This window comes from Lineus longissimus, chromosome 17 (genome assembly GCF_910592395.1).
Source record: "Lineus longissimus chromosome 17, tnLinLong1.2, whole genome shotgun sequence".
NCBI classification, from domain to species: domain Eukaryota; kingdom Metazoa; phylum Nemertea; class Pilidiophora; order Heteronemertea; family Lineidae; genus Lineus; species Lineus longissimus.
The window spans coordinates 5676697-5701677 of record NC_088324.1 but is presented as its reverse complement, the minus strand read 5'-3'; the positions used below and the strand labels follow the sequence as shown (position 1 = coordinate 5701677).

Here is a 24981-nt window from a genome sequence, read left to right as displayed (position 1 = left end):
GTACACCATATACTCCAACCTGACAATATCAGGCCATTTTACTCGATACATACTTACTCCCTCAATGCGTAAATGGAAGTCGTGTTGTAGGCCCTGTTTGCAAGAGGATGACCATACTCAAATCTATTTGCAAGTATGTTGCAAAGAGTTGACCAAGTGCAGCAGAAAAAGTGCATTTCACAGATCCTTACATTGCAATTCAAAAAGTACAATCGTGATGGATGACTCACGCATTGCATTGGCTGCCAAATTTAATGGTTATGCATTAATGTATGGCTCTTTAAGTTCTAATTTGATGGTGCATTCTATAAAATCTCAAAACTAAAATGCTCACAATTAATTAATTGTTTACATTTAAAATGCGATTTTCATGGTTTACAGTTATGCGATTTTCTAAAAAAAGCCAAGATAATAGTGTTGAACTTTTAAAAAAGGTATTTGTGCTTGAGTGTTATCAGTTGTTTGTAAATAACTTATAGATATTCCAGATTATGATTTAATATGACCAATTGTTTTTATATACATAAAACTTTGTTTCTTACCATTTATAGATCGAATTAGGCCCTTTGTTTTAGAAGTCACGGGGATCCCCTTAAGAGGTCCAACCCAGATACAATAATGTCCGACATGAAAAGGGTCCAAGGAGAGGAGCTAATTAGTATTCACACCTAGGGTCACACCTCATCAACCCTATTCGACTAAGGCCTTTGATCTTTAATGTCATATGACCCTATTATTTTTCAAAAGTTTTCTGGAAATCCGACCATTTTACCGTTACCGTTACCGTCATAGCGGCATCTTGGCCCATGAAGGGTCTTTGCCTCCTTCATACGTAAACTTCTGCACTTCTTCATTTTATACGCATGCGGGTTTAACACAGTGGGAAGAAACAAAAAATTTAACTTTTTACACTATTTACAGATTGTCATGACCTTCATTTCTTCTTTAGTCGTTCTATATATAGCAATTCGCATCCTAACTCCCTTTTTCTGGTATCTGATTTTCATCAACATATCTTACTTGTCCTTCAATGATCCGGCATATATAAATCATTTGGGCAAAGTCGGAGAAAAGTCGGAGAATGTCGGAGAAATGTCGGAGAAAATCAGCGAAAAAAAATCAGAAACCGTTAATAAGTTAATAAGTCGGACAAAGTCTCCTACTAGTGTAAGCAACATTATCAATCACTTGTGTACAATGTACAACATCAATAAACAAGCTCTTTCGGCTGATTTGTTAGCTGACTTTGGTACCAAAACCAAGGAACTAGTGAAACAGGGAACATTTCGATCTGAGAGACTACGTACACGATTTCCTAACCCGCGCAGAAACCAGTGAGATCATTGAGCTTCTGTGTGTACATTGATCTGAACTTGGAGTAAAACCCCAATATCTGGAGGTTATTAGAGGGGTCCTCTCTTGGGGTCCACTCTCAGTGTTTTAGTATTAATGTACCAAATCAAAATCGCGTATGTTTCACCTCTTTATCACATGTACAAGCATACTAGCACACTAGCACATTCACACTCACACATTACTGTGTAAAATGAACTTCTATTGATATACGAAATAAACGTTAAGATAATGTATGGATAAAACAGCACAAATACGATTTGAAAAGATAGATTTTTCGCGATATTTTGATATTCTTATATTTCTTGAATTTTTACACATTTGCCAATAATGCCAATTTTCGCATGTAGTCATAGGAATAATACATTAAGGTATGTATGGCATGCAACCTTTATACCTGATAAAATAATTGTGGTAAGAATTGCAGATCTTTTTTTCAAATTTTCAGTGTACATGTACATGTACATATAAATGTTCTGGCACGGCTGTAAGCTAATGGAGCCACATGACAAAATGGTGGCTTGTAAGAACACACCAGGACTCACCTAATGTTGGAACCAGGCCAGATCCATTGTGAGAATACAGAAACATTAAAGTGATATCAATTTACCTCGCCACCATGCTTTGTGATTGTCTATCTCGGCGGCACTTATCAGTCTGTCAAAAAGGAGGATCCTGTCGATTTGCAGTTTACCATCCACAGTATTGTACCGTTTAGGAAGTTTGGGATTATAATGGTGACCTATGCATATACATTTCTTTCGTCCAACCCGCTGTCCAGTATCATATGGTTTCACCATGTTGTTACAACAAAGTTGACCGAGACGGTGACTGAAGACAAAACTGGCCCATTGCCCGAGTTTGACGGTTTTACCAAGATTTAACCATGATCTGTATTTCCTTCCTCGGAAGATACCTAGCCTTGCGCCTTTCTTTTTTACCTCAATACGGATAATTAGTACTGGTACAATCATCAGGATACCCAACTTAACGACAGATTCTCCATTATTTGGTATCAGACGAGCACTGAACATCATGGTAAACTGTAGATCTGGCGACAGGTTCGCATTTAGTTCAATAAAAGGTAGCTTGTTTCCGATTTCGATGGCGCCATTATCAATTCCATATTTGCCGGGAACAAGCAGACAAGACTTCAATTTTCTCTGAAATCCCCGTAACTTTCCACTTGCCACCCCTGCTCCGCCGATAATATTTTCACCAACGCTGAATTTATCGAAAGGCCAGTCCCAACATCTGTTTCCTGAGGTTATGAATATTGCGAATTGCAAAACTAAGAAAAGACGGGTGGCGATAGTCACTGGTGTAGGAAATCCATTTTGCTTCTTGTCTAGGATCATCCTGAGCCTCGTGGTCGTGTACTTATTTTTAATGTAGGGTAGCCTACATGTAAGAATGATTCCAATATCACATTTATAAAAACTAAGACTTTGCGTGACTTGGCATCATACACCAGTTCTCAGGCAGCGAGAAACACAATTTGTATTACTATGCCAACCTCACCTGAAATGGATATACATGCTTGGTCAAGTTTCCATCACCAAATCTCCTTTGATTTGATCAAAATATAGTCCACAGTGTTTGATATTATGATCTTCTCTCGGAGATGTGGCAATGCAAAAAGATATAGGGCCCAGGATTTCTGCCCACAAGGTAAACAATCTTCTGCTGTTTATAGACCAGTTTTACCAGTGGACCTGCGTGAGATGCATGTGAGGCAAATAGTCTATTGCAGTGCATTGGGTGTGCATTGTTCGAGAGTAGAAAGTAGATAATATCCCCTCAGTAATATGCGAAAACCTTGGTGGTCAAGATGGTCTCGACAGAAAGAAAAAAACGAATTTCATTGAATCATTGTTGACTACAGATCACTTAAGAGTAGCATTACGTCAAGTACATAAATGCAGCTGTGTCTGCTGACGGTTGCTGTGTCTGCACCCTGACGAATTAAGAGAACAAAATGTCTGATACATTTGTACATTGCGATGAAACGGGTGCGATACGAAATTCCTCATCCGTTATGAAAATAATGTGTCTTACAGGTCTGATTTTCGTATTCTTGTAGTTTTCGCATTCTTGTTCTTGTAGTTTTACCTGCCTTACTCAACTTGTTCATCAGTCAGCCGTGTAATTTGCATTTACTGAGGTGTAACCAGTCACATCACCAGAAGTATGAAGTTCCAGGATGTGACAAGAACAATTTATGCATAAAGATGAAAAGATGCGCGTCATAGAGAATTCCTCTCCGTTGTCACATGTGCAACGAATGAAAACATAAAACAAGTTATTTTAATTGTAGCTTTGGAACAAAAGGTTTAAGATCAATGGTGTTCATTTTTTGTTTGTTGGGGATGATATTTCGTTATTGCAATTCGTAATCAATAGTCTTTAAAGACATCGAAAGCCTGTGGTAACTTTAACGGTGTGCATTGAGCATAACTTATGCATACTTTGAACACGTTGAACACTCAGCTCAGCATTGAGGTTACATCTTGGTGGTGACCAATTAGTCCCCCTATCTTCCGGCAGGTGAATGTTTTTTGTGCTTATATGGGAAACTGCCTGCAAGGGACTGTTCATTTGTTCATTTTCCAAATGTTTTCAACAAACTCTCAATTTAATTGAGGTGAAATTTACCGAGAAAACCCCACATCTGCTTACCTACCATGTTTGTTTGTATTGGACTTGCACATAGCAAAAGTACAAGGAAGTGTCGTGCCTTAAATGAAAAGAAATCGAAAAGGGTTTCCATTGTAAATACATATCAATTTAATGTTGACCTACTTTTCAAGGTCAAAGGGGTCAAACTCTTAAATTTTAACATTAGTGATGTTTTGAATGTTTTGTCAAGGAGTCTATAGCGTATAAGCATCTCAACTTGTTGACCCAAAATGGTCAAAGTCGCGTACCTCTATGCCGTATATACTACATGTAGGTCAGGTGTCATAAAATACTTTTTAAATTCTATTCATGCCTTAAGCTGAGGACATGCCCCATGGCCAGTTCATTTATTCTTATACAATTTACTGGAGCTAAAGCGGATCAACCAAAACCTCAATATTACACCACTCAAAGGCAAATAACCCTCTTTAAAGAGGTACATGTACTATGCAACAGCCAGGGGGTGACAGTGGTGGTAATTAGTAGACTAAAGCATATGGTGCAAGGCTTATGCACAGTGGACAAGAGCCTTGAAAATGTTGGTTTCAGTAATGATATATTCCTCGAACAAGCGTGAACAGCATTGATATTCTGAGAGATCAGAGTGACCCATATCGGCGATTTCGTGTAACTTAATCCGGCCTACCTCTCTTCTGCCTAAAGATTCCCTTTCGAACAATAGTGGGTGCATTTATTAGGAACCGATTTGCTGGTATTCAAAGCGCACTTGGTTGCACCGTTAGTAATACCACGAAAGAAGCAGTGCCAACTCGTGTGTGCCCCTTGGAAGATGATTTGACTTTAACCGGTTGATTTTGTGCTTCTTATTCAGCTTGTTCACGTAATCGGGCGATGGCGTGTCACCTAAACTTTGGGATGTGTGTCACCAAATTGGCTGATTTTGTGTCACTTATTCGGTTTGGCCACCAAATCGGTTGATTTCGTAGCTTTTTTGCGGTTAGGTCATCGGTTGATTTTGTGCCACCTAATCAGTTTGGTCACTTAATCGGGCGATGGCGTGTTACCTGAACGGTCTGTAACCAAATCGGCTGATTTTGTGTCATTTATTTAGTTAGGTCACATAATCGGGCGATGTCACCTAATCGGTTGTAATAGGGGTCAGCTGGTTTTTTATTAACAGGAAACAAAATCCTGTTGAAAAAGAGTGTCATGATCATCAGGGGTTAGAGCTACAGTTCGATGCAATAAAGCTTGACCTTTTACTTTTAATTTCTCCATTGTTATAACGCCAAAGTACTGAATGTTACACTTGATCTGATTGGCTAAAGGTTTCCGATTAGGGACTTTGAATTTCGGATTTCGAGCATAAAATTTAAAATTTCGGATTTGTTCGGATTTCGAATTTCCGATGCGCCTACTGGGCTTTCGCCACAGAAGGCCAGTCGGAATAAAAGATGGTCAATTTTGAACGCAAACTTTGTACGTACCTCATCCCAGATCCCTGTTGAGGGAGGGTTTGTGAGTCCTAATCTGCATAGCTTCCTTCACGCCACGTTTAAACCACTCAGGGTGGCGAGAAGGAAGTAGTTCAATATGTAGTTCATTATTCTTATTTATTCAAAGTTTTCTAAATTTCCGTTGAAATGATTGGCGAAGTCCAACTCTTAAAGACAGATTTTACGATTTCAAACAATTATTCGATAAATGGCCGGGTATATTTTGCAAGCCGCTCGCCGAATAGGCATCATTTTGTGCCCTATTTAGAGAGCCGCTTGCCGAACAGCACTGAAAATCAACGATGTTTGGCAAGCCTGTTTTGCCGATGAGGTAAAAAATTCTACCCTGTTTGGCGAGCCAGAGACTTTGCATCGCATCAGCCAATCGGAGAGAAGTGACATCATAATATATGAATTAACATGCACATAATTAACAATGGCCCATTTCTCGCTCTCGATTCATTTTCTTTTGCAGAACTTGCGTTCATGTCAAAAATCGATCGAGAGGATTATACACCAGTATGTGATTAACTGTGACTCGCTCTACCAAAACTAGGCGCTTGTCGCATCTGAACTTGACAGGTTGATACGGACTTGTTGTTCATTTCCCTATTGTAGACCTTTTGTGAAATCTATTACAAACTGATTTGGTTACATTTCACCAAAGGTCTACAATAGGGAAATGAACAACAAGTCCGTATCAACCTGTCAAGTTCAGATGCGACAAGCGCCTAGTTTTGGTAGAGCGGGTCACAACTGATAAGCATAATAAATGCATTGGATACATTGCTAAGGTTCTTCGCTATACCTCCAGTAGTGTTGTTGACCGCTTTGCCGTTGAATGATAATGAGCTCTTCGACAACTCTAAATATTAGTGAGTTCGGCTCTCCATTTAGGGCAAAAAAGTTGATAAAAGAAATAAAAGCGATAAAAGATATAAAAACTATGAATTTAGAAGTGCTTAACATGCTTAGGGGAAAGGGTATATTATATAATGAGTTCTCAAACCCCTTTAATGCATGCGAGTACTCACTATCAAGCTCTAGCAGGGAGTAGGATTTTGCACGATAACAGAAATGCCCCATTTCGCACTTCTTTCTTGGCGTTCTGGGCTCGGTTGTTCAAATTGTTTCACTAATGCTGGCGTTAACTGAACTTGGGGGTTCAGTCTAAGCACAGGCACGTGGAGATAAGATTAACTATTAAAGATTACTGCTATGTGCCATGATAACATATAGTATTCTCACTATAAAAAACAGTTGAAGTTTTGATAAAACAAGTTTACGATGACTTTGTAATCTTGATTCAAATGTGGTGACCAAAATCGCCAATATACACTGCAGTACCTTCCATTCGTTTACAAGAGCTGAATGATATATATAATTTATACGTCTTGATTACATATGTGACCTGTCACAGCAAAACCAGGTACATGTCGCTCTGAGCTTGGCAGGTCGAGACGGACTGTTTGTTCATTTATTATTGTCTGCCTTTTATAAAATATGAGCACATCAATTTCTTCAATTATTCCCTGGTGTCATTTAGGCTCATCGTCTGTGCGACATGCGTATGGTTTTGCTGTGACGGATCACATATTTCAATTAAAGTAATAACAAGTATTGGTTATATTCTTTAATCCAAACTTGAAGATAAGAGCCTGAGTTTAGTTTAGTTTACGTCTTTTTTGTGAGGGGTAAGCTTTTGGCTTTTTCTTAAATTCCAAATTCTTAGTATATCATTTTATAATTGGTATTATCTATTTGCAGCTTCCCCTTGGAGTTGGCCTTGCCTGTAACATCCGGGTTGGGCAGATGCTGGGATCCGAGAGTCATGGGCGGGCATGGCAAGTTACTAAACTTGGTCTCATTATGATAGGTGAGATTATATGCTGTCGGCTGAAAAATTGATAGCCGTCAAGCTCTGAGCCGTCCTTCATAATGATGTTAAAAAGGAATGATAACATAAGCTAGAAGGTGACCCCTATTATGGGTCTATGACTCCAACGGGCGTCCCCACTGGGTGCCATCATTGTGCTCATTTGTCTGTTTTTAGCTCACCTCTTAGCAGAGGTGAGCTTATCCCATACCGTGGCGTCCGTCGTCCGTCGTCGTCGTCGTCGTCGTCGTCGTCGTCGTCGTCGTCGTCGTCGTCCGTCGTCGTCCGTCGTCCGTTAGCAGGGCACGTTTCGTAACTGTTAGAGCTATTGAGTTGAAACTTGGTACACATGTACCCTTATGTAATGACACCTTGGAGACCAAGTTTCGGTCCAATTCGTTTCATGGTTTGGCCACCAGGGGGCCAAACGTTAAAAGTGAAAATATGCAATATCTCCCTTAATAGTAGTCGGGAAATTTTGAAAAAAATATGGTAGGTACTTCTAGCAAAGGTGCATCATATATCCTCCGGGTTTTTGATTTGACCTCCTTTTCAAGGTCACAGAGGTCAAGTGGTGTAAATTGGCCGTCAGGATGTAACGATGGCACGTTTCTAAACTGCAATGACTATTGATACCAAATTTGGTACACATTTACCCCTTAGTCAGGTGATCTCAGGGACCGAAGTTTGGTCCAATATGATTCACCACTTGACCACCAGGGGGCAAAATCCAAAAACCTTAAAAATGTGATTATTCCTTAACTTCTTGCCCGATTGCCACCAATTTGATATCATGGGTACATCTAACCACCATACAGTATATGTCACACAGGTTTTTAATTTGACCTTCTTGTCAAGGTCACAGAGGCCAAATGGCGTAAATTCGCCGTCAGGCCGTAACTATGGCACGTTTCTTAACTGCAATGACTATTGATCACAAATTAAGTACACATGTACCCCTTGGTCAGGTGATCTTAGGTACCGAAGTTTGGTGCGATCTGATTTGCCGTTTGGCCTCCAGGGAGGGGGCCAAATCCTAAATTCTTCAAAATGCCATTATTCCTAGTAATGACTTGCCCGATTGGCACCAATTTTATATCATAGGTACATCTAATTCTAACAACCATTCAATGTGTCACCCGGGTCTTCTTTGATTTGACCTACTTTTCAAGGTCACAGAGGTCGAATGTACTGTAAATTGGCCATTTTGGGGAAATTGTAATTGCTTGGACCTACATCAAACCTAACACTACATGACACAATACCATGCTCTTTATCCATCTTTCCTCCACATGAGGTGAGCACAATGGCCCTGGCCATTTCATTATGTTTATGTTCATTATTCGGTTGCTTATCTTATGTCTTGATATGATGCTCAATAGATCTTATGAATTAAATTTGATTAAAGGTTGCTGATGTTAAAAGTGAAGTTTCGCAAATATTACGAAATGCAAAACCATTGCTTCCACATTAACGCATGTTCCATTTTGCCACAGGATTGTATCTTGTAATACATACATAAAGCTAGGGGATAGTACGCGTCCGACCAGTCTTGCGATCAAAAAACCACTTGGCCCATTCGTCGTCTCGATTTCACTGCCGTGACCGTTCAGCGTATTGATAAAAGCTTTTTGCTTTTCAAAACCACATTCTAAGCAGATTCAGATCAGCTGAAAAAAACATTGATCGTATCGTCACTTTCTTGGATGAATAGCAGTAATTCCTAATTCGTAATTATTTGTGAAATTTAAAAGCATCTCCATTATCGCCAGGCGTGTATGTCCGACAAGTTTGAAGCAGACTGCCGTGGCGAAGGTATGGAGGAATAAATGTCATTTTCGCCGCGGCATGCAGTCACCTCTCACCCAGAGAGAGGTAGAACCATAGGTAATCAGCAGCAATCTCGCCGACGGATGCCCCTCTCGATTCGAGGCTAAGCACCTCTCAGCGATATACAAGCCCCAAATAGAAGACTAACTGGCTCATGTAGACCTATGGACTATACACTCATCTTGCAGTTTCGGCATGGTAGTTAGGATATGCCGCACCAGGACACCAAAGAGGCTACTGTCGTGTTTTCAAACATTATCGTTAATAGCGTTAATTCGAAACAGTTCGAATGTATACTTCGATTTTGTACACGTAACTTTTTCATTCGAACACTAAAGCCTTGAATGCACTATCAGTTTGAACGCCTAACATTTCATCTTGCGTGTCCTGGCATGTCCTCATTACAATCGGGAAACTGCAAATTTGTGACTCGCTCTACCAAAACTAGGCGCTTGTCGCATCTGAACTTGACAGGTTGATACGGACTTGTTGTTCATTCCCCTATTGTAGACCTTTTGTGAAATCTATTACAAACTGATTTGGTTACATTTCACAAAAGGTCTACAATAGGGAAATGCACAACAAGTCCGTATCAACCTGTCAAGTTCAGATGCGACAAGCGCCTAGTTTTGGTAGAGCGGGTCACATTTGACATTATACGTTCCGATCCGTTACACTATAGTGGTGCAATTAAGAGGAAGCTTTAAACCTGGTGTTGTATGTTGAGTCTACATAGTATATTTAGCGATAAATGTAACACAACCCCGTGTTCACAGTAATCACAAAATATACTTGAGGATTGGGTCTGTCATGTCTGTATCTTTCTACTTTAAGTGTGTTCCAGTCTTTTCATGGCATCATTTATAGCAGCAGCAAGTAGCGTCATCCCATATGTATTCTCATCTGATATGTAAGTATCATGTCAATGTATAAATGAAAATGCTCTAGGGGTAAAACTATTTTGGAGTCTTTTAGTGACGAGAAAAGGGCTTTACAATTGAGCCTGATTCTAAAACAATAACATGAATGGGAAAGTTACAATCTGAATATAATAGCTTATTGGTAAAGTGACGTTATAGTAATATGTATAATAACAATAATAATCAACTGAGTGCTGCAACAACGGTGACATCCCACAACCACAATCAGTCCTTTGCGTTTGTCCTCAGGACTTTGGTTGAGGATACTACTAAGTGTGTCATAACAGCTTTTAACATGAATCACTGGATAAATAGGAGCATTTACTTATGAGCTTACGGTCTCCGCTGAGACGTTGATCATACGAACGTTTTGGGAGGCGACCTATCATTCCTAATTCCTGGATAGATGCAATGAAGCAGGGTTTCAGGTTTTTTTTGTCGTAGTTCAGTGTTATAAGCATTTAGCTCATGGTTTTCATTATGTTAATTGACAGTCACATGACATCTGAGGAACTTATCTTATAGAACTATCACCTGGCAGTGACCCCTGGCTGGAAAGAATATTATAACGTAGTGCGGACGTGGCGTATTTCCACAACTGTAAAGTGGTTAGGGGCCGTTGCAGCTAGCAATATGACAGTTATATTTTGCTATTTGAAATTTTTTTAAACTTGGAAATAGGCTGGTTTCGCAACCCTTAGGGCCCTAGAAAGTCTGGTGTTATCAAGCCTTGGCTGAATTCATTTACACGACCCTCGTAAAACGTCATCTCTACCGGAAAATAGTATTTACTAGTTTTTATGCATATCACCTTCATCTTCAATGAAGTACAATTACAGACTTCGTACCACGTTCTTCAGAGGTCTTCGTAAGGCAGTGACCAGCTAGAAATTCTGAGACAACTTGTAATTGAAATAATTGATATTAATTCACTTTTAAGTCGCTGATATTACTGCACCTTTTTCCTTTTCAGTGAAGTTATCAGATATGCAACAAACGTCATTCTGATGGTTGCACTCTTTGAGTTCTTTGACAGTATTGCCGTAAGTCAGTATGAAAGTAGTTTCAAAACAGAGGTCTGGAAAGTCTTCCCTTCAGATAACAGAGCGATTACCAACAATAATGATGAGCCATGATAACTTGTTCAGGGATACCATATATATATCTTGATGATTTGACAATTCTGTTTTGGTGATCCGTATAAGTACGTGTTGTAAACGAACATATTTGAAATTGCACGTTGATCAAGTTAAGCAGTGTGGCTTCAATGTTATGTTTTAAGTTTGTTGCTTGGTGCCTGTGAAAGATTTTCAGCCAACGCAAATGTGCAAATCGTACTGTCAATTTTTGGTAAAAATGAAAAAAAGTCGTGCTGGTTTTTGGCTTTTTAACCTCACGGGGTCTTACCGTCATAGCTTATCATCATTTGTCCTTCAGGGAGTCTGTGCTGGTATCCTAAGAGGTTGCGGCCGCCAGGGGATTGGTGCAGGCATTATCCTGGCGTGTTATTACATCATCGGCCTTCCTGTTGGAATATCTCTTATGTTCCTCACATCGTTAGAGGTACTCGGTACGTTTCCAGTACAGCTCACTCTTAATAGAAATACATGTTGTTTTTTTTCTTTGAAGCACCTTCGAAAGATTTAACCAACATGAATATGCGCCCTGTAGAGTTTTTTTGTGAAATAAAAATTCTGTTGCTCGAAAAAAGAGGGTCTTTTTTAAAGCTCAGAAACTTTCATTTCGAGGAGTCTACGATTTGTCGCCACACGATTTTAAGAGCATCTCTTCTGCAAAAACTGTTGCTTCCGCCTGATCCGTTCATAACCCAGGCTTCCGGGCATGAAATGTGTCGCTATTGGCAAATGACACCAATGACGTCTTAGTGTTTAGTGGCACACGATACACACATAAGGCATTTTACGTCTAAAGATAACCCCTTTTTAATTAGCTTGCCACAAGATCAATTTGAAACCAAATACTCAATTTTCCCTTGCAGGTCTTTACGTTGGGCTCACTGTTGGACTAGTTATCGAGTCCACCGTCTTCTTCATCGTCGTTTACAAGACAGATTGGCAGGGAGAGGTCCAAAAGGTAACATTCGTCATATTCAGCATTCACCACTATGATCAACCACGTCAACTTAAAACATTGCAGCAGCTCGGATACTTCCACGTTCTGCAGCATAAAGGATTGTATATACTTCAAACGATTCTTCAATTATTGATTTTTTGATCAAAGACAGTTTTACAGAGTTTCGCCACGAGCCACTGATGATTTAACAGCTAAGGGACTACTTTTAAGCGTTTTATTGACATTAAACGTGTACGGCGATGATGATATTGATAATGCTGATGAGACCGGTATAGTAATAATTCCAAAAGCGCTTTGAACAATGTCCAATAGATAAAGCAGATAAAAGAGACAAATTGTGGGTTATCATTATCAGCATCTTTATCATATACCATTATCGTCGTCGTCGTCGTCGTCGTCGTCGTCGTCGTCGTCGTCGACGTCCTGATCATCATCATTATGCTTCATAATTGTTTTTACTATAAGCACTAGTCTTGTTATGACGCGTGATGAGTATAGTAGTATTTGCCTTTAACTGTTAACCGAAATGGCGAAAACTGCTGTGTTGCATCTTCCGGTAAATATTTCGCTTGCACTCACATCTGAGTCTAAAAGGGGGCGGGGGGGGGGTGTCAAATTCATAATTCTAATTCTGACAACTACATTTACGCTTGCCTGTAAACTAAAACAAGTCACTTCACAGCGATTGTCTTGTCGATTGAGTGAAACATATATCCGAGATGTGCAGTCGCGGAGCCATAAAAAATGAGAAACAAATATTGGCACTGCTGCCATGGCTGTCGCGGCTGCTGTCGCCGTTACTGTTATTCCATTATTTTATTTCCTGTCCAGGCTCAAGTGCGTGCTGGAACGGCTGACATGACGGAAGATGAGAAGCAGGCCTTGCTTGACGGTAATGACGATGTATTCCGAGGACGGGATGAAGTCAAGGAGGCCGAAGAGGAGAGGATTGGTAATGCATTTCAAAATTATAAACGCATATTGATTATGTATTAGGAAAAAAGCGTGTGCACTAACTCGAATCAATCGAGAACACTGATCATGAGGGGATGTTTGGAGGAGAGATTTAGAGATATTGTTACATCAGTATTAGATTGGAGAAACTTTCCCAACTGTTCCTGATGAAATTAAGCGTTTAGCATAAGATTCATGGGATAATGCAGCACTTAATATACATACCGATACGTCTTATTCGTGTGTATGGAGTTGTTCCCATCATTCAATTGCGCATAAAATTACCTTTTACTTATACTTTTACTACTTACTACTGGTAAATTTCTTTATTTTTTTGCTTCTCCTGATAGTATTCATTTCTTTTTTATGCATACCCACCCATTGAAGGAATAATACCATAACTCCTTTATCTAGTAAATGTAACGGTTAACCGAATCTTAACACCGTTGGTTCTTTTCCAGCCTTCGCCAACGAAGATAAACCGAGAAGACGAAAACGAACTCATTCAGTTATTCACAGTCCCTACGTCTCAAGCAGTGAAGTGAACCTGTTGGATCAAAGCCGCTACTCAGAGAAGCCAACTGGCAAACAAGTCATCTTTCAACGAATGATATTCGTACTGGGGATGATCTTGACATTTGCCGCTGGACTGTGCGTGCGGTTCTTCATACCCATCCAAGACCACTGGAGTGAACTCTGTATTCCACAAAATACAACAAACTCTCCACTTTTGAACACGACCCTGCCATATTGTAATTACACTAGTGTCATAAATACGACCACCGCTAGTCATGTGACGTCAACAATTTCTGCTGCCATATCTTCAACGACTTTTATGAATACAACGGTTACTCCTTAGATGGTCATCATCATCAACATCATCATCATTATCATTATTAGTCGACTGCGATTAGGCGATCACAAGCTTCAGCCTACTAACCCTATCCTGGGCGAGGTCCTATATTTGGCTAGGTGTCAGCAGACTTTCTCCATCTCCCGGCAGTGACCGGGTGTAAGCCAGGTAGGACCTTCGCTGGCGGCGGCCTGGGCGTCTCCTCCCATGTGTCAGCTGGTACAGGGCGTACCATTTAGCTGGTTAGTTTTTCCGGTATTTGTAGATACCAGCTGGTATTGACCATACTGAATATGCCCTGGAGCCAAAAACCTTTTTCAGCGTCAATTATTTTATTGCGGATTCAATCGAAAGCACTGATCATGATCGTGCGACAATATCTATTAGGATTTTCAAAGGAAATGCTTTAATGCTAGATACTTAGTATTCCGTGCTAAATTACCAATTATATACATAATCATAATCATGTCGTATGATATATTTATTCTGTTGATGTTGATGTTTATTGTACGCCCGAGATATCTTATGTAAAGCCGATGTAAATGAATTCTCAAAGCTGTACAATAAACTTTGAATTGGATATGATTATACACGTTCATATGTATTCATTGCCGCTTTCTCGTGATCTTTCTTCTTTTTGATTCTTGAATGAAAACCGATGGTTACCCCGATGGCTCTCTTCAACTTGGATGTCTGCCAATACTTCAATCTTGTTGCTGCACCATTTCCGAGCTACAAACCCAGCTGATTTACCAACGTCCTGGATTTCTTCTCTCAGCTCTTTGGCTTCAGGGATGGTCTCGATACTATCTAAAATATCGTCCATGTAGGTACATGTTAGAATAGTATCAGCTGCGACAGGATATCTGTATTGCGACTCTCTCGCTTGTTGCTGTAGAACATACTGAGCTAGAAAGGGAGACGCTCTATATCCGAAAACCAGACACTGAGATTCATAAGTCTGTATAGGTTTGGTTGTGTCCAAACCTCTCCGTAACATCTTATGGTACCTCTTCGATTTAAGGTCTTACAAAACCTGGTTAAACATTTCTCGTATATCACCAGCTATAGCTACAGGCTTCTCTTGAAATCGGACGAGTATCTCGGAGATATCCTTCTGCAGATTCGGTCCCGGTAACATTTGTTCATTATAGCCCCAGATCCCGTCTGGGGACTACATTGATATCATTGGAATTCTCGAAACTGTTATTTTCTTCCACGATTTTTACACATTCATTGCGGTAGTCCAGCAAAACGGCTAAATAAACCAGAAATCAATCACCCTTACACCACCAAACCCAATTCCATCTATGGACTATCGCAAAAGTATTTTAAAAATCCTGAGTATTTCGATACTTTTGAAGCATATTTTGCTGAGATATGATACCGTCTTCTCCCAACATGCCGACGCTGACACATTAGCATAAGCTCCGCCCCGACATAATGACGTCATTATTCTCAGGAGTTGGTCGAGCGATGGGACGATGGAGGTATTATAAAGAAACCCAATTCGATTCATGGACTATCGCAAAACGATTTTTCAAAACTCTGAATATTTCGATGCTTTAGATGCGTTTTGTGCTGCGATTTTGACGAGAGTATCGGGTCAAGGTCAAATACTAAACATGCGGTTACAGACAGGTCGTCATCATTGTATTTACGCATGCGCGAGTAACCGTATGTAAACAAATTAAGTCACGTGCATTTGATTGAAGATATTTATATCTTTCCACGTGCTTTTATTTACAGAATGCCGGTATTCCATGAAATAACTGGATTTCTCCTGGCTTGTCATCATGCAATCTACAGTTATTTAGTTGAACCACACTTATTAAAATAATTTGGATTTTCCTTCCCCTATTAATTAGTAGAAAATAAAAATAAAAACAACTCCCCCATTATGGGCATTTATGCCTGAATTATTTTATTTCAACCTTAGAGTAAAAGGACTTTATTACTCCAATGCTTCATTCGTAAAACACGTGGATTTGTTTACATCCGGTTACTCGCGTATGCGTAAATACAATGATGACGACCTGTCTGTAACCGCAAGTAAATACTACACTCAGGCTGTTAATTCGAACGCGTTCGACTCGAGTATTTGCACACGTTCTTCTTCGTAGTTTGACTACAGTCGAGTTTGTTACTCGGTTTCTACTCGGTTGACATGACGACTACCTGGGGACTATCAAATTTGCTACCAGCAAATTTCGGAATTCTAGTTAAGACTTGTTCCTTCATATGTGGCGGCAGCATCGTAGACTATCCGGACTTTTGAAATTTCCCTATCTTCTTTCACTACTGCAGAGTGAGGCAAGCCTAGTTCTTCTGCAACGTCGGGGTCGACCCTCTTAAGGTAAGCCTTATCGGTTGTCGCCTGAAATGCTGCTTTGTACTTCTCAGCAACCTCTTGGTTCCTCTTAAGCTGTGCCTCAAGGCTACGAAGTCGCTTCTCGGCCATCTTTCGATCGTCCGGTAGGTCTGGACATCCTTCCTTCCACGGAATGGCGACTTGATATCTATCACCCACTTTCGCTATGGATGCCACTGTGTGCTTCAAGGCACAATTTTCTTCTTGAGGCAATGTATCACTGCGCTCAGGTTCGATAATGTCCATATTCCATAACAATTTATAATTCTCATTCAATGACACCTCTCCTACTACGGCCCAAAAACAAGACTGAAGCTTATTTCTCGGACTTCCTGGTTCTATTATTCCGGTACAACACCAGCCAAATGGGGTTCTTCTGGCAATCGGCTCTCCCGGGTTTCCTATTCTTTCTTCTAAAGACAAAGACAACTCAGGATGATCCGACCCTATCACCAATTCCACTAATTTTTCCCGGGCTTCTATGGAATGGAACTTCTTTTTGCTTCCCGCATTTTGGTTGGAATTTCCCTTCTTGTCACTGTCACCATTGGTGGATTCCCTAATCCCACGTAACTCCAATCCCCTATTCACGTATTCGGACAACCCACGGCTAAATGAGGTGCGATTTTCATGATCCGGCTTGCTATCTTGGTACCTGAGAAAGAGTTTCTATGGGGTCTTCTGGATGACAATGGAAAGGATGGCTGAATCTCCTATCAATGCAGACTCTCCACTTTGTTCATTCAGCGCCATAACGGCATCTTCAATGTTGTCAGCAAATCGTTCAAGGCCTTTCAAAGCGTTTTTATGAACTCGGGTTGGTGAGATCAGCTTTCTCGTGTGACGTTGGATGAGTCGTCGTTTACCACCATATCAATCTCCTAACTTATATAAGGCCGCCTGGTACTGAACTTGGGTGTAGCCATACTTCTCAATCAAATTAAGGGGTTTTCCTTGGAGAGCCGACATCAACATTACCATCTGATGCCGGACTGGTACCTGAGCTTGGTCGATAAATACATCAAACTGCTCACGCCAATCAAAATAATTGTCCCTTTCTCCTTGAAAGTGCTTCAGCTTAGGTTTAACTGTTCCTTGGAAAAACTGTCGTAAAGCTTTATCATCAGTCTCATCAGGTAAGTTGGTAAACTGCCTGGATGGGGCCCTACTTCGTTGACCTGGAGTCTCAGCTGCTGCTTCATCATTGAAGATGGATGACCGCTGTGCGTAATTCTGAGTCCTGAGATGACGGTCCTCATGCGGTGTCTGATAGCTCGGCTCATACTTTGTTGAAGGCAAAATCGGCTTTCTGTCGAACATATCACTTTGAGGTAGATCCGGGAGTGGTCGGAGTTGGTCTGTTAACCTCTCTGGCTGCTGAAACCCGATCTTCGTCTTCACATCGCCCTCCGGCTTTACACCATCTTCTTTCCCACCTTCTTCATGATGTTCTCCCAGTTCCAACGTTGGTGCCTCTCTTCATCATCCCAGTATGAGGGTCCTCTTTTTCTGGTTCTGTATTCTTGGCCTCCACATCCTTGTTATCCTCAGGCTGGATTGTTTCACTTCAGGTTCTTCGACTTCATGTATCACAGGATCCTCCTTCTCTGTTACAGGTTCTACAGATGCTGAGTTCTGCTTCCCGACATCTTGCTGCTCTTTGGTAGGCCAACTCCCAATTCACGTCTGAATCCAGAAGCTTTCCCTCTCTCAAAAAGTAGGAAACCAAACTAAATTTAGGCTGTTATCTTCAAGTTTGGATTAAAGAATCTTATCTATACTTGTTATTACTTTAACTGAAATATGTAATCAAGGCGTATACAATTATTCATCATTCAGCTCTTGTAAAAGAATGGAAGGTACTGCACATTTGTAACCAGATTACAAAGTCTTCGCTAAATTGTTTTATCAAAACTTAAACTGTTTTTTATAGTGATAATACTATACATGTGTGTTATCATGGCACATAGCAGTAATTGTTAATCATTAATCTTATTTCCACGTGCCTGTGCTTAGACTGAACCCCCAAGTTCAGTTAACGCCAGCATTAGTGACACAATTTGAACAACCGAGCCCAGAACGCCCAGAAAGAAATGCGAAATGGGGCATTTTGTTATCGTGCATAATCCTACTCCCTGCTGGAGCTTGATAGTGAGTACTCGCATGCATTAAAGGGGTTTCAGAACTCGTATAAAATATACCCTTTCCCCTAAGCATGTTAAGCACTTCTAAATTCATAATGTTATCTTTTTATTGAGGAAATGGGTATTTACCAAACAGCGACTTTTTTGCCCTGAATGGAGAGCCGAACTCATTACTATTGATAGTTGTCGAAGAGCTCATTATCATTCAACGGCAAAGCGGTCAACAACACTACTGGAGGTACAGCAATGACCTTAGCATTGTACCCGATGCATTTGTTACGCTTATCAGTTAATCATATACTCGAGTATATTCCTCTCCATCGATTTTTGACAAGAAAATGAGTTAAGTAAAAGAAAATGATTCGCGAGCGAGAAATGGGCCATTGTTGATTATGCGCATATTAATTCAAATAAGACGTAACGCTCTCCGATTGGCTATTGTGTTGTTAGGTCTCCAACTCGCCAAACAGGGTAGAATTGTTTACCTCTTCGGCAAAACGTGCTTGCCAAACAGGGTTGATTTTCATTGCTGTTCGGTAAGCGGCTCTCCAAACAGGGCAAAAATGATGCCTATTCGGCAAGCGACTTGCCAAATATACCCGGCCATTTGTTGAATAGTTTTTTTAAATCGTAAAATCTATATTTAAGAATCGGATTTCGCCAATTTTTTCAACGGAAATTTAGAGAACTTTGAATAAATAAGACTAATGAGTTACATATTTGGCTACTTCCTTCTCGCCACCCTGAGTGGTTTAAACGTGGCGTGAAGGAAGCTATGCAGATTAGGACTCTCAAACCCTCCCTCAACAGCGATCGGGGATGAGGTACATACGTAGATTGTGTTAAAAATTGACCATCTTATATTCTGATTGGATTTTCGTAACGAAAGCCCAGAAGGCGCATCGAAAATTCGAAATTTTAAATTTTAGGTTCGAAATCCGAGATTCAAAATCCTAATCGGAAACCTTTAGCCAATGAGATCAAGTGTAACATTCAGTACTTTGCCGTTATAAAAATGGAGAAATTAAAAGTAAAAAAACAAGCTTTATTGCATCGAATTGTAGCTCTAACCCCTGATGATCATGACACACTTTTTCAACAGGATTTTGTTTCTTGTTAAAAAAAAGCAACTGGCCCCTTTTACAACCGATCAAGTCACAGTGACCTAATTGAATAAATGACACCAAATCAACAGATAAAGTGACCTAGCCGAAAAGTTGAAACGAAATCAACCGATTATGTCACCTAACTGAGTAAGTGACACAAAATCACGTGTACGCGCGACTCGGTTCGTTGACGTACTTGCCTGCACGGCCTAAAATGCAACTTCAGTTTAGGTGGGGTAGTAACCTAAAATAAGTTATATTCATAAACATGCTTAAGTCAACTCTAAGTGGACTGGTTCTTTCAGTTCATTTTGAGCACGGCGCTCGTCGGAGATAATTTTGTTGGTGTTGGCTTGGCAACATGAGGCGTGCAATTCACAGAGAAAGGGGGGTTTTCGTGATCGCCACCATCCACTGGACTTCTGAAACGACTTATGATTATATTAGCGATATAGGTTTGATCAGCGAAGATTCTTCTTGTGAGGGATGACCTAGAATCATCGGTAACTGGGAGGAATTACGCGCTGCTTCCTGAGCTAAAGTTGCTTGCGACTGAAATGCTTTGCAATTTGCACATTTGAATGCCAACGATCAATGAATAATGAAGTAATTCATAGGCAGATATCAACAAGAAATATAACACGGGTACCTGATGTATATTTTGAAGAAAGATAAGTGTTACACTCAAAATTAAGCGGTCAACCTAGCTAAGTGGGGCGCTGAGTTGCTTTATGAATCCAATTTTAGGTGGGGAACTTTGGGAAGATGGCCACTTAGGGTTTTATGGCATTTAAGAACTTTTATGAATATGGGCCACCCTGACCAACGTTGGTCTTTTCGCCATATGATGGTAAATGGAAGAAATGGAAGCAAGCCAGTGACAAGTTAGTGAGGTTGATGAAATGATGTGAGTTCAATATTAAGGTTGGATTCCTTGCTTAATTAGGTTTTACAATTCATTGACATTGGCAAATCGTAGCCTCTTCTCCGGAGAATGTGTACATAACAGGGGTCGGTCGCGACATTGTTCGTAAAGTTGCCTCTAAATGTGCATTCACCAACAACTTTGAATGAGTGCCAGGAGAAGGGCGGTAAAACACGATACAAGTTCTAGTGGACGGGCCTCGCACCCAGGACCTTCCTCTCTCAGGTGTGACGCTCTTCCACTATATTCCACCATGTTGTATGCTGAATTCGTAAAACATGCTAGGGGACGCTATGTCATGCTAGGTATTGTTTTTCATCTTTTGCAGCGGCATATAATCTTTATCGATGATGGTGCATGATTCGTATGATGGTGACGAATCTCACTCTTCCAACCTCTTAGCCCATTCTATCTAGGAGGTGACCTCCTGATAAAACCATTTTATTTCTTCTTATACAGGTCTGCTTGGCCCAGTTCAACTTGGCGCCCAGTCCATTGCATTTCAACTCGCTTCAATGGCTTACATGGTAAGATATTTGGTAGTCGGTCAATAAACTACTGTCGTCCCATTCTCATGATACCAGGGCAACTCCTTACTAACTGAGTCCATGATTCTACAAAATATCAGTTGAAAGTTTCCTCTTGAACTGGTCATTCACTAGGTTTACTCGATGCATGTTGTGTGGTCAGGATATGGGACAGAGGCTCGGAATGAAGGTTGAACAAATGATTCATACTCGTGACTCTGTCATAACGGCCACGAGCCCACTATAACATACGAAAGCCGAGAAGGCTCATCTGAAATCTGTAATCCGAAATTTGAAACCGAAATTTGAAATCCAACATTAACCAATCAGATGAAAGCTTGCCAAAAGGTAATTAGGGGTTGTTACAACCGATTAGGTGACTATCGCCCGAATAAGTGACCCAACACACTAAGTTACACGAAATCAACCGATAAAAAACATAACTGAACAAGTGACACAGAATCAATCGAACAGGTGGCAAAGCCGAATAAGTGATATAAAATCGACCGATTAGGCATTCGTCAGGTGACACATGTCCCAACCATTTAGGAGACACGTCATCACCAGATTAAGCGACCCAATCGAAAACATAATCAACGTATCAAAATAACCTCATCTTCCAAGGGAAGTACACACGAGAGTTCCCACCGCTCCATATATTATTATCACATAGATGCCTAGATGTCCAGTAAACATCTTTTAATGTGTCGGGGGGAGGGGTCTCCTCAATGATCGCTCGCCTGAATTACAAGTGTATAGGATAACCACCACAGTGGTGCGCACTATAACTGGTCTGCACCGTGAAGTCATCTTCAATTCCGGAAGAATTGGCTTGTGGTCGTTTCTGTGCTCATTAAGAGATACGAACCTAGGTTCGAACTCTCTAAAACATGTACAGCCTGCAGGGGGGGGGGGGGCAATAAGCAAAACTGTACCCACGAGCTACATGAAGGCTCTCAGTCATTGAGTGTTATTGATTAATTGCACGTCTACACATATTCACCACAGTTCTTGTAATGCTTTTTAAAATAGAACGGTAGCCTTATGATTGATATTTGTTTAACTCGCAAAGTTCTTGCGATATTTCTTTCATCTGAAGCAGTCATTCTACAAACGGTGTTTTTCTTTTGCCAGCTAAAAGATCGACATGTTGTCGTTATGATGCAGTTTATAGCACATTCTGATAATGGCATCCTTGTTGCAGTACTAAACACGGCAGAAATTATGATCTTGCTCATCCTCCTCCGAAATATTCTCCCTGAAATGTATTTTATGACTTAAAATTACATGTGCGACCAGTCCTTGAAGGGAGCAGAATGCCATTTCGGTTTCTCTAACTTTTCCTGATTTTTCCGACATTGACCGACTTTTCTCCGACTTTGAAAATAATAGGGCTTCCCAAAACAGGCCTTTAAAGATCGAAGGCCTAGGTTGAATTCGATTATGAGATAGGAGTGACCCTAGGTGTAATGGCCGCTGTACACGGTCAATCATTTTCATCAAACTTTTTCATCAATCTTTTCGGTCAAATTTTTTTCATCCAATTTTGAGGGATCGTGTACAGCGGGCATAGTATTACCTAGGGTCTCACCTCATTTACCCCATTCAACAAAGGCCTTTGATCTTCATTGAGCTATTTTGGCAAGTCCAATTTTTTTTCACAGGTTTTCTGCAAATCCGACCATTTGGTCAAAGTCGGCGAAAAGTCGGACAATGTCGGAGAAATGTCGGATAAATCAGGAAAAGTTATAGAAAACGTTAATAAGTCGGAAAAAGCCTCCTACTAATGTAAGCAATAGTACCAATCACTTGTATATAACGAACATGTACAACAACAACAAAAAAGCTCTTACGGCAGATTTAATAGCAAACTTTGGTACCCAAACGGAGGAATGAGTGAAACAGGTGGGACACAGATTAGGGAACATTTGGTTCTGAGAGACTACGGACACGATTTCCTAACCCACGCAGAAACCAGTGAGATAACTGAGCTTCTGTGTGTACATTGATCTGAACTTGGAGAAACACCAATATCTGGAGGTTATTGTAGGGACCCCTCTGGGAGGTCCTCTTCCAGTGTATTGGTATCAATGTACCAAGTATTGTATGCTTCACCTCTTTACCACATGTATAAGCACACTTGCACGCTAGCACATTCAGACACACATTACTGTAAACGTACTTCTATTCATCATACGAAATTAACATTAAAGTAATATAATAGGTGAAACAGCACTAACACGATTTGAAAAGATTGATTTTTCGCGATATTTTTATTTTCTTATATTTCTTGAAATATTGCACATAATGCCAATTTTTGCATGTATTTATAGGAATAATACATGTAGGTATGTATGGCATGCAACCTTTATACCTGATCAAGAGTTTTTTGTAAGAATTGCAGATTTTATTCAAACTTTCAGTGTACATGTACATGTATATGTAAACGTTCTGGCACGACTGAAAGCTAATGGAGCCACATGACAAAATGGTGGCTTGTAAGAACACACCAGGACTCGCCTAAGGTTGGAACCAGGCCAGATCCATTGTGAGAATACAAAAACATAAAGTGATTTCAATTTACCTCGCAACCATGCTTTGTGATTGTCTATCTCACCGGCACTTATCAGTCTGTCAAAAAGGAGGATCCTGTCAATTTGAAGTTTACCAACCACAATATTGTACCGTTTGGGAATTTTGGGATTAGCATTGTAACCTATATATATATTTTTCATTCGTCCAACCCGCTGTCCAGTATCATATAGCTTCACCATGTTGTTACAACGAAGTTGACCGAGACGGTGACTGAAGACAAAACTGACCCATTGCCCGAGTTTGACGGTTTTACCAAGATTTAACCATGATCTGTACCTTCCTCGGAAGATACATATCCTTGCGCCTTTCTTTTTTACCTCAATACGGATGGATAGTACTCGTACATTGTCTGTGTTTGTAATTATCAGGATACCGAACTTAGCGACGGATTCTCCATTATTTGGTATCAGACGAGCACTGAACATCAGCGTAAACTGTAGATCTGATGATAGGTGCACATTAAATAGTCGAATCAAAGGTAGCCTGTTTCCGATTTCGATGGCGCCATTTTCAATTCCCTCTGCGCCGGGAACAAGCGGACCCGACTTCAGGTTTCTCTGAAATCCCTGTAACCTTCCACTTGCCACCCATGCTCCGTCGATAATATTTTCACCAACGTTGAATTTATCGAAAGGCCAGTCCCAACATCTGTTTCCTAAGGTTATGAATACGCGTATTGCGAATTGTGAAACTAAGAGAAGACGGGTGGCGATAGTCACTGGTGTAAGAAATCCATTTTGCTTCGTGTCTACGATCATCCTGAGCCTCGTGGTCGGGTACTTCTTTTTAATATATGGTAGCTACATGTATGAATGACTCCAATATCCCATTTATAAAAACTAAGACTTTGCGTGACTGGGTATACACCCGTTCTCAGGTAGCGAGAAAAATCAAATCTCCCTTGATTTGATCAAAAAATATTCCACAGTGTTTGATATTATGATCTTCTCTCGGAGATGTGGCAATGCAAAAAGATATAGCGCCCAGGATTTCTGCCCACAAGGTAAACACTCTTCTGCTGTTTATATACCAGTTTTACCAGTGGACCTGCGTGAGATGCATGTGAGGCAAATAGTCTATTGCAGTGCATTGGGTGTGTATTGTTCGAGAGTAGAAAGTAGATAATATCCCCTTAGTAATATGCGAAAACCTTAGTGGTGAAGATGGTCAAGACAGAACGAAAAAAAACGAATTTCAATTAAATCATTGTTGACTACAGATCGCTTAAGGGTAGCATTACGTCAAGTACGTGTACATAAATTCAGCTGTGTCTGCTGACGGTTATCTGCAGCCTGAC

The 24981-nt window shown here is 40.4% G+C and overlaps 1 protein-coding gene across 1 annotated transcript in view; it reads left to right on the top strand.

The window, feature by feature from the left end:
• LOC135501695 (multidrug and toxin extrusion protein 1-like) overlaps positions 1–14604 on the top strand; it is a 38699-nt gene extending 24095 nt beyond the window's left edge. The window contains exons 13-19 of the mRNA XM_064793938.1: positions 7257–7365; positions 10030–10105; positions 11089–11158; positions 11553–11685; positions 12115–12209; positions 13041–13161; positions 13625–14604. Of these exons, the coding sequence (XP_064650008.1) occupies positions 7257–7365; positions 10030–10105; positions 11089–11158; positions 11553–11685; positions 12115–12209; positions 13041–13161; positions 13625–14022 (1002 nt within the window). The 3' untranslated portion in view covers positions 14023–14604. The remainder of the gene's footprint in view (positions 1–7256; positions 7366–10029; positions 10106–11088; positions 11159–11552; positions 11686–12114; positions 12210–13040; positions 13162–13624) is intronic.
• Positions 14605–24981: the final 10377 nt, after the last annotated feature.